Source organism: Camarhynchus parvulus, unplaced genomic scaffold (genome assembly GCF_901933205.1).
Source record: "Camarhynchus parvulus unplaced genomic scaffold, STF_HiC, whole genome shotgun sequence".
In the NCBI taxonomy this organism is placed as follows: domain Eukaryota; kingdom Metazoa; phylum Chordata; class Aves; order Passeriformes; family Thraupidae; genus Camarhynchus; species Camarhynchus parvulus.
Window position 1 is genome coordinate 364,847 of NW_022148237.1, and position 12,392 is coordinate 377,238.

Sequence of the window (12,392 nt, forward strand, 5' to 3'; positions counted from 1 at the left end):
CCACAGGGGGATCCACCCTATAGGAGATCCTGAGACGGGAGCGCGGGGGTGCAGAGCCCCCGAAACGCTTCTCCCTCGCGGGAACCCCTCAGAACCCCTTTCCCTGGTGCGGGACTACAACTCCCGTCGTGCATCGCGTCACTCCAGCCGCGCGCAGGCGCAGCTTCTCCTTATCCTGCTGCTGCCATGGCAACTGCGGGGCCCCTTCGTTATGCGCATGCGCATCAGCGCCGAGCTGCGGCGGGAGGGCGGTGCGCGGCCATTGCCAGTTGCTGATTGGCTTAGACGCGCCGGCTCCTCCCACCTGCAGCAGGTGCGGGGCTCTGATTGGTTTTCTGGCGCCGGCCACGCCCCCGCCGGCACCGCCCCCCCCGCAGTCGGGGCGCGGCCGCCGCCCCGCACGGACGGGCTCGCTCCGCGCTCCGCCGCCGCCGCCATGGCCGATCCCGCCGCGCAGTCCTCGCTCGTCTCCTCCAGCTCCTCTTCCACCTCCGTGACCTCGTCCTCCGCCTCCTCCACGCGGGGCCTGGTCGGCGGTTCCATGTCGTGCTCCGGTAAGGGCCGGGCGGGGCCTGATGCGGGGTGAGGGAGGTGAGGCCTCGGCGGGGGCGTGAGGGGAAGGAGCCTCTGGGCGTTGGGTGTGAGGTAAAAACCGGCTGGGAGGGGCAGAAATAGCGAGGGAAAGGCTTTAAGAGGGCGGTTGTGGGGGGCAGGAGGCCTTTGGGGCGGAGATTTGGGGGAAAGCGGCGTTTGGGGGCTTGGTGTGAGGTGAAAAGTGTTTTAGAGGGGGTTAGAAATGGGAGGGGGAGAACGTGAGGGGAAAATGAGGCAGAAAAGGCCTTGGGGGAGCAGATTTGGGGGAGCAGGGACTTGAGGGGGGGATTGAGGCCTTTTGGGGGTGGGTGTGAGGTTGAGAGGCTTGGGGGCCAAAAATGAGAGGTTAAAGAAGTTTCGGGGTAAAACGGAGGAGAGAAGGCTTTTGGAGGAGCCCGTTGTTTGGAAAGATGCTTTTAGGGGGATTTTAAAGGGGAAAAGAAGTTTTTGTAGGGGGATTTTAGGGGACAAAGAGGCTTTGAAGTGGGGATTTGGTTGGTGGAGAAGATTTTTGGAGGTTGGTTTTGATGGGCAGTGACACCTCCGCCCCCACGTCTCTCAGGAAAACGGGGAAAAATGCCCAGGAAAGGGAACTTGGGTGGTTTTGGGGGTTTTGGGGTCGTTGGGGACCTGCTGCTCCGTCCGTCCTTCCCTGGGATTTTGGGGAGGGGGCATTTCACCTTCCCCGGGACCCTCCCTCGCTTCCAGAGCATCCTGACTCGGCAATTCCCAGGATTTCACCCCAATTTCCAATCCTGGGCACCACAAAACCCCAAAACTCCGCGGCTTCACCCCAAATCTGCCCCTCGGGGGTGCAGCGGGTGGGAATTTCGGGGTGACCCCCTTCCCCCGGTACCGTCCCTGCGCCGCTCCCTGCCCCAAACCTGGGGAAGAAACGAGGTGAAAATCCCCAAAATTGGGGATTCCAGCCTGGAATTTTCCTGGTGGTTTTTTGCGACTGAAGCTGCACCGCGCCGGCCCCGCCTCTCGGGGGTGGATTTTGGGGGGGGTTTTGGGGCTTTTTGAGGGGCGCTGAGCTCTCACCCTCTGTGTTCTCTTGCAGATCCCCCCAATTCTTCTTCCTCTTCCTCCTCCTCTTCCTCCTCCCAGCCCGTTTCTCTCTTTGCGGCTTCACCAGGCAAGTCTCCCCCTCTCTTCCTTCCTTCCTTCCCCCCCTTTTTCCTGCACCCCCAGGAAGAAAAATGTCTGGGGAGGGGGGGGGGAAATCGGGGGAGCCCCCACCCTAAAAAGGCCCCCTGGATTTTGGGGGTCCCCAGAGCCACTTTGGGGACCCCCAGAGCTGTTTTGGGGCTCCCCGAGGTCGGTTTGGGGTCTCGATGTCACATTAAAGGGGGGATCCCCCCCCCAAAATAACGCCTGGATTTTGAGGGGGGGGGGAGCCACAAACGCTGCTGAGCCCCCCATGAAATGGGGCAACAAAGGGTTAAACTCGCCAAAAAGAGACATTTTTCTTTTTCTCTCTTTTCCTGCTCTTTAACTCGGTTTCTTGTTCCTTTTTCGGGGTGAGCCCCCCCCCCCCCAAGCTTTGCCCCCCACCCCCCTCCTGCACCCCCAAGGCTGCTCCCCCCCCCCCCAAAGCTTTGCACGCCCCCCCCCCGCTGCTGCTGAAGGTGAAATTCGTCGTTTTTTGTGGTTTGGCCTCAAAATTCCGCCCCCCCCCCCGACCCGCCTGCGCCGTGTCCCACCCGCCGCCGGGGGGGGCTGAACCTGAGGGGGAGAGACCCCAAAATCCCCCCCAAAATGAGGAGGGGGCTGAATGGACCCCCAGCCTCGCTCCAGACCCAGAACCGGGGGGTTTCACCCCAAAAATGGATTGAGGGACACCCCCAATTTTCAGCACCCAAAGCTGCAGGTTTGGGGTGTCCTGCCCCCATCATCACCCCCTTCTGAACCTAAACCAAGGGGGTTTAGCCCCAAAATGGGGTTTGGTTCCAAAATGGGCGTTTTTAGCCCCAAACTGGGGTCTCTCCTCCCTGGATTTTGGGGTGTATTTGGGGGGGAGGTGGGGACACCCTCTGTGCCGCCGCTTGACCCCCAGCATGAGGGGCCCCCCAAAATTCTCTGGGGGACCCCAAAACCTCCCCCCCCCCGCATGGCTGCCCCCAAAATTCTCTGTGGGGGAGGGGACACAATGGGGACCCCAATGGGGGGAGGGGACCCCAAAACCGCCGCCCCCCGCATGGCTGGGACCCCAAAATTCTGCGTGGGCACCCCAAAACAGCCACCCACCCCCCCCCCCCGCATGGCTGGGATGGGGGGGACCCCAAAACCCTCCTGGGGGTGCCTGAGGTGACCAAATGGGGGGGACAGAACGGGGAGGGACCCTGAGAAGCGGGACAGGGGGACCCCCTGACCGTGTCCCCCCCCTCGCCAGCGTCACCGGGCGGGCGGGACCGGGGGGCGCCCCCGGCGGGGGGGAACCCCCAGAGCCCCCCCGAGTCCCCGGAGTCGCCGTTCGAGGTGGTCCCGGACCGCGCCGCCTTCGACCGCGAGTTCGGGCCAGCGCTGGCGCAGATCCCCGAGGGCCGCGAGTGCCACTTCCCGCCACGCCCCGGGGCGGCGTCCCCGGGCGGGGCTGGCCCGCCGCCCCCGGCTCGGCGGCGGCGCTGGAGGAGGTGTCGCGGTGCGTGCGGGAGATGCACAGCTTCACCAGCGAGCTGCTCTCCTGGGACCTGGTGGAGCGGCACGGGGACGGCGGGGACGGCGATGGCGTCAGGAACGGCGCGGCCGGAGCTGGGGACGGCGTTAGCGGCGTTGGGAATGGTGGCACCGGTGTCACCGCCATGGGGAAAGGTGGCACTGGTGTCACCAGCATTGGGAATGGCATTAACGGCACTGGGAGTGGTGGCACCAGCGTCGCCAGCACCAGCATTGGGAATGGTGGCGCCAGTGGCACCAGCATTGGGAATGATGTCACTGGTGTCACCGCCATGGGGAAAGGTGTCACTGGTGTCACCAGCGCTGGGAGTGGCATTAATGGCACTGGGAATGATGTCACCGGTGTCACCGCACTGGGGAAAGGTGCCACCGGTGTCACCAGCATTGGGAATGGTGTCACCGGTGTCACTGCCATGGGGAATGGCATCACCGGTGTCACCAGCGCTGGGAGCGGTGTCACTGGCGCTGGAAATGGTGTCACCAGTGTCACCAGCATTGGGAATGGCTTCACTGGTGTCACCGCTGTCACCGGCATTGGGAATGGCGTCGCTGGTGTTGGCAGCGGCATCGGGAGTGGCCTCGGTGGCATCGGGAGTGGCCTCGGTGGCATGGGGAACGGTGTACCGCTGTCACCGGCATCAAGAGTGACGTCGCTGCCCCTGGGAATGGTGTCCCCAGCGATGTCCCCGGCGTAGGGAGTGGCGTCTCCGCTGTCGCCGGAGGTGGCACCGGTGTCCCCGCCGTCCCCACGGATGCCGACAGCTCCGGTGACTCCGACGACACCGTCATCGAGGCCGCCCCTGCTGTCCCCCCTGCTGTCCCCAAGGCTGTCCCTGCTGTCCCCCCCCGCTCGGCCCGCACAGGCGTCCCTGCTGTCCCTGGGGCCCCCCGGGCTCCCCGGGCCCCTGCGCAGCAGAGCGCCCCCCAAAAAGGGCCTTTTCACCCCAAAAGGGACTGGGGACCCCGCAAAGGGCCGTTGGGACCCCAAAAGGGCCACTGAACCCCAAAAGGGCCTGGCAAGGTCACAAAAAAAAGGCCACCGGAACCCAAAAAGGGCCACTGGAACCCCAAAAAGGGCCTTTTCACCCCAAAAAGGGCCACTGGAACCCCAAAAAGGGTCACTGGAACCCCAAAAAGGGCCTTTTCACCCCAAAAAGGGTCACTGGAACCCCAAAAAGGGTCACTGGAACCCCAAAAAGGGCCTTTTCACCCCAAAAAGGGCCTTTGGGACCCCAAAAAGGGCCTTTGGACCCCAAAAAGGGTCACTGGAACCCCAAAAAGGGTCACTGGAACCCCAAAAGGGCTCCGGGCCACCCCCTGGAACCCCAAAGGAGGGAAGGGCCACGAAACCCCAAAAGGGCCTTTTCACCCCAAAAGGGTCACTGGAACCCCAAAAGGGTCACGGACCCCAAAAGGGCCTTTTCACCCCAAAAGGGTCACTGGAACCCCAAAAGGTGGACCCCAAAAAGTGCACACCAACGGCGAAAAGGGGGAGGGGGGCTGTGAATGGACCCAAAATTGGGGTAAAAAGGAGGAGAAATGGGGAGGGCCCAGCCCCGAGGGCTGCTGGGAGGGGAGGCTCAGGGGTGCCTTGTTTTGGGGTAAAATCCGCGGGTTTTGGGGTAAAATCCAGGGATTTTGGGGCCAAACCCGCCGGCACGCTGTGGGGGGGGTTAATTAACGCTTAGTTTTTAATGGGGGATGTAATTAATGGCTGTATGTAATGAAGGGGCTGCTTTAATGAGCGAGGGTAATTAGCGAATTAAGGGGGAAGAGGGAAAGTGGCATCGGGGTAAATGGGGGTGGGGGACAACGCAGGGACCCCCTGTGTCCCCTCCTTTGTGTCCCCTCCTTGTCACCCCCTGTGACCTGGCCTTGTCACCCCGTGTCCCCTCCTTGTCACCTCTGTGTCCCTCTGTATCTCCCCTCATGTTTGCTCCTTGTCCCTCTTTTATTTCCCATCGTGTCCCCTCTTTGTCCCCCCGTATCTCCCCTCCATGGCCCCCCTGTGTCCCGTCCCTGTGCCCCACCGTGTGACCCCGCTGTCCCCCTGTCTGTCCCCCTGTGTGTCCCCTCCATGTCCCCTCCACGTCCCCCATGTGACCTTGCTGTCCCCCTCCATGTCCCCCTGTATGTCCCCCCCGTGTGCCCCCCCCGTGTCCCCTCCATGTCCCCCTCTGTATCCTCCTCTATCTCCCCCGTCTGTCCCCTCCGTGTCCCCCTGTCTGTCCCCCCTGTAACTCTGCTGTCCCCGTGTGTCCCCCTGTCTGTCTCCCTGTCTGTCCCCCCTGTGTGACCCCTCTGTCCCCCTGTCTGTCCCCCTGTCTGTCTCCCTGTCTGTCCCCTGCCTGTGTGACCATGCTGTCCCCGCGTCCCCTGTCTGTCCCCCTGTCTGTCCCCGCTGTAACCCCTCTGTCCCCCTTGTCCTGTCCCCCCTGTACTCCTCTGTCCCCCCTGTCTGTCCCCCGCCTGTCCCCCTGTGTGACCCCTCTGTGTGCCTGCTGTCCCGCGTTCCCCTGTCTGTCCCCCTGTACTCTGTCCCCCGTCTGTCCCCCCGTGTACCCCTGTCCCCTGTCTCCCCTGTCTGTCCCCCCTGTCTGTCCCCCTGTGTGACCCCTCTGTCCCCCTGTCTGTCCCCCGTCCCCTGTCTGTCCCCCTGTCTGTCCCCCCTGTGTGACCCCTCTGTCCCCCTGTCTGTCCCCCTGTCTGTCCCCCTGTCTGTCCCCCTGTCTGTCCCCCCCTGTGTGTCCCCCGTCTGTCCCCCTGTCTGTCCCCCTGTCTGTCCCCCTGTCTGTCCCCCTGTCTGTGCCCCTGTGCCCCTCTGTCCCCTGTCTGTCCCCCGCCATCCACGTGTACCCCCTGCTGTCCCCGTCTGGCCGCCTGAAGAAGTAGCCCCCTGTGGCCTTCGTGTCCCCAGCCATCAGGCCTGCTGTTCTGGCGGAAAAGCGGGCTGTCGCTGGCGCAGCCTGGTGCTCAGCGCTGTCACCGTGGTGGCGCACGTGGCGCTGGCCCTGCTCTCGGTCACCATCAGCCTCAGGGTCTACCGGGCCGTGGTGCAGGCGCTGCAGAAATCCGACGAGGGGCACCCCTTCCGGTGGGTCTGGGGGCTTTGGGGACCCCCAGGGTGGGTTTGGGGGGTTTGGGAGCTTGGGGACAGCCCCAGCCCCCGTCTGGGGACAGTGGTGTCACTGGGGGGGGATGTGCCAGGGGGTCTGGATGATGGTTTGGGGAGGGGAAGGGGTTGGGGTGCAGGGGGGTTTGGGGCTGTGGAGTGAGATTTGGGGGTGCAGAGGGGTGTGAGGGGGCATTTTGGGGGTGTGAACAGGGATTTTGGGGTTCATAGTGGTGTAAATGGGGATTTTGGGGTTCAGAGGGGTGTGGATGGGGATTTTGAGGTCCAAATGGGGGGTGGAGGAGGAATTTGGGGTGCAAACAGGAATTTTGGGGTGTCCCCACCCCAATCTCTGACCTGGACCTGACCCTGTCCCCTGACACCTTCCAGGGCTTGGTGGGATAGAGATGGATTTTCACATTCAGACACAGACTTTGGGGTGCAGATGCAAATGTTGGGGTTCGGGGTGGGGATTTTGGGGTGCAGATGCAGATTTTGGGGTCCCCCCTCACCTGTCCCCCCTGTCCCCAGAGCTTACCTGGACCTGGACGTGACGTTGTCCCCCGAGGCCTTCCAGGCGCACGCGGCCGCGGTCGCCCAGCACGTGAACCGGGCCCTGCACCTGCTGCTCCACCTCTTCCTGGTGGAGGATCTGGTGGATTCCCTGGAGGTTCGGAGCCTTCCTCCCCTCTCCTCCTCCTCCCCGACCCCCCAAATCCCCCCCCAGGACCCCCCAAAACCTCTCGTGTGCCCCCCCAGCTCGCCCTGACCATGTGGTTGATGACCTACGTGGGAGCCGTGTTCAACGGCATCACCCTCCTCATCCTCGGTGAGACCCCCCCCCCGTTCTCCCCAAAAAATGACCCCACCAAAGGTTTGATTTTAGGGGTGGTGACCCCCAAAATTGCCACTGAGGGGGGGGTTCCCCCCAAATAACCCCCCTACCCCCCCCTTTTCTCCCCAGCCGACATCTTGGCCTTCACCCTCCCGCCCCTGTACGAGAAATACGAGGTGAGCCCAGACTGAACCCCCCCCCAAATTAAAGGGGATCCCCCCAAAATCAAGGGGGACACCCCCAGAAATGGGGGCACCCCTGAAACCCCCATTTCCCCCTCCCCTCAGGTGCAGATCAAGCACTACATGGCCCTCGTCCGCCGCCAGACCAAGGACCTCATGGCCAAGTAGGTGCTCATGAGACCCCCCAAAAATCCTGGGGACCTCCCCAAAAAAACCCTGGGGAGCCCCCAAAAAAACCCTGGGGATCTCCCCCCAAAAAAACCCTGGGGATCTCCCCCCAAAAAAATCCTGGGGACCCCCAAAAATCCTGGGGACCCCCCAAAAATCCTGGGGACCCCTCAAAAATCCTGGGGACCCCCAAAAAACCCTGGGGACCCCCCAAGTCCTTGTGGCCCCCCCCGTTCACATGTGCCCCCGTCTCTGTAGGATCCAGGCGAAGCTCCCGGGCCTGGCCAAGAAGAAGCCGGAATAAAGCCCAGGGTGGGGGAGGGGGAGTTTGGGGGTACCCAGCGGTGCCCCCCCCACTCCAAGCTTGTCTGTTCCCCCCCTCCCCCCCCAAAACTCCACCCACACCCCCCAAACTCATTCCCCCCCCAATCTCACAGTGACGTCCGTCTGTGCCCCCCCCCACCCCCCCAGTTGAAATGGGGGGCTGGAATTCAAAATCAGCCGCCCCCCGAGCCCCCCTCCCAAACCACCCCCGGGAATCCCCAAGCTCGTTCCCCCCCCCCCCCACTTTTATTTTTTTAACGTTAATTGAGGTGAAATGTCTGTAACTGCTGTAAATGGGGGAGGGGGGGCTCAGCCCTTCCCACAGCCCCCCCAAACTGCGCCCCCCGACCCCCCCTCGCTGCTGGGGGGGGGAAATGGGGGAGACCTCCCCCAAAATCCACCCGTGGGGCTGTGGCTACAATAAAACACCGCGACAACGCCGGGGCCTGTGTGCTGCTGACACCCCAGAAATGTCCCCGGGACCCCCCCACAATGTCCCCTGGACCCCCCCAAAAATGCCACCCAAGACGCCCCCAAAATGTCCCTGTGACCCCCCCCAGATGTCCCCATGTTCCTCTCAAATGTCCCCAAATGTCCCCAAGGCCCCGGGGGTCTCTGGGGGGGTTTATTGGGGGGTCCTGCACAAGGTGGGGGGGTGTAAAAAAGGGGAGGGGGGACACAAATACATAAATAAGGTGAATTTGGGGGGGTGACAGTGACACTGGGGGGGTGACAGTGACATTGGGGGGGTGACGTGACATTGGGGGGTGACACTGGGGGGGTGACAGTGACACTGGGGGGGTGACGGTGACATTGGGGGGGTGGAGGCACCACCGAGGGTGAGACACCGGGGGGGGGGTGGGTACAGGTGTGGCCGTGTTGTGGGGACACTGGGGGGGGTCACCGGTGTCCCCTGTTGTCCCTTCCCCCCGCAGTGTCCCCATCAGGCGGGGGCTCCTGTGCCCCCCCCCCCTGCGGCCTCTTCATCCTCCTCCTCCTCCTCCTCGGCGGGGGCTGGCAGGGCTGGGGGGGACAGCGCTGTCACCTCCTGTCCCCCTGCCCTGCCACCGGTCAGGGACGTGCCACAGCGTCCCCAACGTGTGTCCCCAAAGGCTCCAGCACCCCCCCAGGTCCTCGGTGTCCCCCTTGTCCCCAGGTGCCACCCACCCCAGTGTCCCCAGTGTCCCACCATTGTCCCCATATCCCCGATGTCCCCAATGTCCCCAGCACCCCACACCCTCTCTGTCACCGGTGGTGTCCCAGGGGTGGCACTTTGTCCCCAGTGGCCCCTTGTCCCCCCCGTCCTTGCCGTGTCCCCTCTCACCATTGCTGTCCCCGCTCGGTGTCCCCACTGTCCCTGCTCACCGTGGCTGTCCCCACCATGTCCCTGCTGTCCCCGCTCACCGTGGCTGTCCCCGCGGTGTCCCCACTGTCCCCCTTTCACTTGGTGTTGTCCCCGCGGTGTCCCCGCTGTCCCCTCTCACCGTTGGTGTCCCCGCGGTGTCCCCGCTCCCCTCTCACCGTTGGTGTCCCCACTGTCCCCGCTCACTATCGGTGTCCCCCCGCTGTCCCCGCTCACCGTTGCTGTCCCCGCGGTGTCCCCGCTGTCCCCGTTGGTGTCCCCGCGGTGTCCCCGCTGTCCCCTCTCACCGTTGGTGTCCCTGTGGTGTCCCCGCTGTCCCCTCTCACCGTTGGTGTCCCCACTGTCCCCGCTCACTATCGGTGTCCCCACGCTGTCCCCTCTCACCGTTGGTGTCCCCGCGGTGTCCCCGCTGTCCCCGCTCACCGTGGCTGTCCCCGCGGTGTCCCCGCTGTCCCCGCAGGCTGTCGGGGTGTGCGGCCAGCGCGTGCCGCCGGATGTCCCCGAGGTGCAGCGAGGGCAGGGCGCGGCAGCAGCGCAGGCAGCGCAGCCGCAGCCCCCCGGCCTCCAGGTCCAGCCGCAGCTCCGCCCGCAGCCAGCCCCGCAGCGAGTCCCCAAGTGCCACCACCCCCCTGGGGACACCTTGGCGGCCCTCGGGGGCGGGGGACGGGGCCCTGCGGGAGGGGACGGCACGGTCAGCAAGGGGACTTGGGGACAGCTCAGGGACAGAGGGGCTGGGGACACTTTGAGGACTTCGGGGACAGCCTGGGGACAGGGCGAGGGACATTGGGGACAATTTGGGGACACTGGGGACACTTTGGGGCCATTGGGGACAGCCTGGGGACAGGGCAAGGGACACTGGGGACACCTTGGGGCCATTGGGGACACTTTGGACACCTGCGGCTGCCACTGTGGTGGTGGGCGGTGTCGCAGAGGGGGCGGGGCTGAGGGGCTGGGTGTGGTCTGGGTGGGGCCGCTCTTAAAGGGGCAGTGTTCGCTTAAAGAGGCGGGGTTTAGTGAAGGGGTGTGGTCAGACATGGGCGGGGCATTTAAAGGGGAAGCGCCGAATGCCTAAAGGGGCGTGGCTTGTACAGAAAGAGGTGGGGCTACAGTCAAAGAAGGCGTGGTCAATGTGGAACTGCACCCAATGAGGGCATGGCCTGAAACTAAATGGGGCGTGGCCACATTTAAAGGGCCAATGCTACTCCTAAATGGGTGTGGCCACATTTAAAGGGACAGTGATGCTCCTAAAAGGGCGTGGCCACATTTAAAGGGGCATGGCCACATTTAAAGGAACAGAGCTGCTCCTAAAGGGGCGTGGCCACATTTAAAGGGCCAGTGCTGCTTCTAAAGGGGTGTGGCACCATTTAAAGGGACATCACCCCTCCCAAGGTCGCATACCCCACCTTCCCCAGCCCAGCCCCGCCCGTACCTGTCCCGTGGGCGCCGCCGGGGGGTGCCTCGGGCCGGGGGGGCTGTCCCAGGTGGGCGTCCCAGGAGCGCAGCACCAGCTGCTTCTCGGGGGGCCCCCACGCCCCCGAGTAGGGGTGTTTCTGGCGGATGTGGCGCTTGATGGTGCTGAGCTTGAGCGTGGCCAGCGCGCTGCCGCACACCAGGCAGCGCATGCCGTGCCGCGCCGCGTTGAACTCCATCAGGTACTCGGAGCGCCAGCGCTCGTGGTAATACCGGCGATGGTCCCGGCCCGGGACGCGGCTCCGGCCCGGCCGCGACGCCCGCCACTCCCGGGGCTGCTCCCGGGGCTTCTGAGAGTGCTCCTGGGGCTTTTCCTGGGGTTTCTGGGGCTCTTCCCAGGGCTGCTTCTGGGGCTGCTCCCAGAGCTGCTCCCGAGGTTTCTCCAGGAGTTTCTCCCACCGTTCCTGGAGTTTCTCCCGGGGTTTCTCCCACCGTTCCTGGGGTTTCTCCCGGGGTTTCTGGGTCTCCAGGCTCCGGCGCAGCCCCCGCGGGGAAGGGGCTGCAGGGAAGGCCGGGGAGGGAGGTTCAGGGGGGATTTAAGGGGTGGAGGGGACACCAAGGATTAGGGGCAAGGCTGGGGCGGTCTTAAAGAGACAGAGCAGTGAAATGGGGGGGGACAGGAGATCTTAAAAGGGACTAGGGGCTCTTAAAGGGGCAGGGTCCTTAAATGAGGAGGGGGGGGGGAAGGGAGGGGCACATCCTGAAGGGACAGGGACATCCTAAATCCCTGTGGGCGCCTTAAAGGGACAGGGAGGTCCCGAATTGGATGGGGCCATGAGGGATGGACGGGGACATCCTGAATCCCTGGGGACGTTTTAGAGGCACTGGGATGATTTCAAGGGATGGAGCGTGGGACAGGGGCAGCCTGAATAGAATCAGGTCATCTTAAAGGGACAGGAACCCGTTAAAGAGCCCGGGGCCGATGACAGGGGATGGCAAAGGGCTGGGGACCCCCCCGGGGGTCGGGGGGCTTCTTAAAGAGCCAGCGCCGCTCGCATTGTGCGCCAAGGGGGGGGTCCCACCGCACCCCCCGCTCCCCCCCCCGCCGTCTCGGTGCTCACCTGGGCTGGCCGGGACCGGGAGCGGGCCGGGGGCGGGGAGGGGGCCCGGGGGCTCCATGGCGGGGCCCGGGGCGGCGGCGGCGGCGGCGGGCGGGGGCCGACCGGGGTGGGGACGCTGCCGTGGGGCCCCTGGGGCTCCTTTAAGGGCTCCTGGGTAAATTTAAAGGGGCCGCACGCCTTTCCCATCCCCCCGGCCCCCCAGAGCCCGCCCCTCCCCATAACGGGGGGCTGGGGGGACGATGAGATCGGGGAGGTCTCAGCCCACCCCCCTCCGGAGGAGCCATAGAGGTGATTTTAAGGGGGGATCCCCCCATGATGGGGGGAATGGGGGAGCCCCTGGATGCTCCCCCCGCCCCATGCAGCCCCCTCCCTCCCCGCCCCCACCCCGCAGCACCGCCCGGGGTGCCCCGAGCGATGGGGCACCCATGGAACCCCCTCCCCCACCCCGGCCCCGCCCCTTTGGTCCAAAGGGGGCGTGGTGAAGGTGAGGACACGCCCCTTCCCAGTGCTCCCAGTGCAGACAAGGAGCTCCCTTCCCCCCAAAATCGGGGAAGACCCAGGGGTCCCGCAAAGCCCCCCAAAATTCGGGAAGGGTCCTGCGGTC

At 64.6% G+C, this 12,392-nt stretch overlaps 2 protein-coding genes across 3 annotated transcripts in view; both read right to left on the reverse strand.

Moving 5' to 3' along the window:
- Positions 1-12,392, reverse strand: part of FAU (FAU ubiquitin like and ribosomal protein S30 fusion) — a 581,541-nt gene that overhangs the window by 164,539 nt on the left and 404,610 nt on the right. The gene's annotated exons all lie outside the window — the stretch shown is intronic.
- CUNH11orf95 (chromosome unknown C11orf95 homolog) lies at positions 8,682-11,949 on the reverse strand. Of its 2 annotated transcripts, XM_030969985.1 has the most exons (5): positions 11,789-11,949; positions 11,165-11,226; positions 10,687-11,131; positions 9,681-9,928; positions 8,682-8,917 (listed from the first exon to the last, which is right to left on the reverse strand). In XM_030969985.1, exons 1-5 carry the CDS (start codon positions 11,844-11,846, stop codon positions 8,795-8,797), a joined length of 936 nt encoding a protein of 311 aa, XP_030825845.1. In that variant the 5' UTR covers positions 11,847-11,949; the 3' UTR covers positions 8,682-8,794. The 2 variants fall into 2 exon arrangements, with proteins under 2 accessions (XP_030825845.1, XP_030825844.1); XM_030969984.1 differs by having other exon boundaries at positions 10,687-11,226.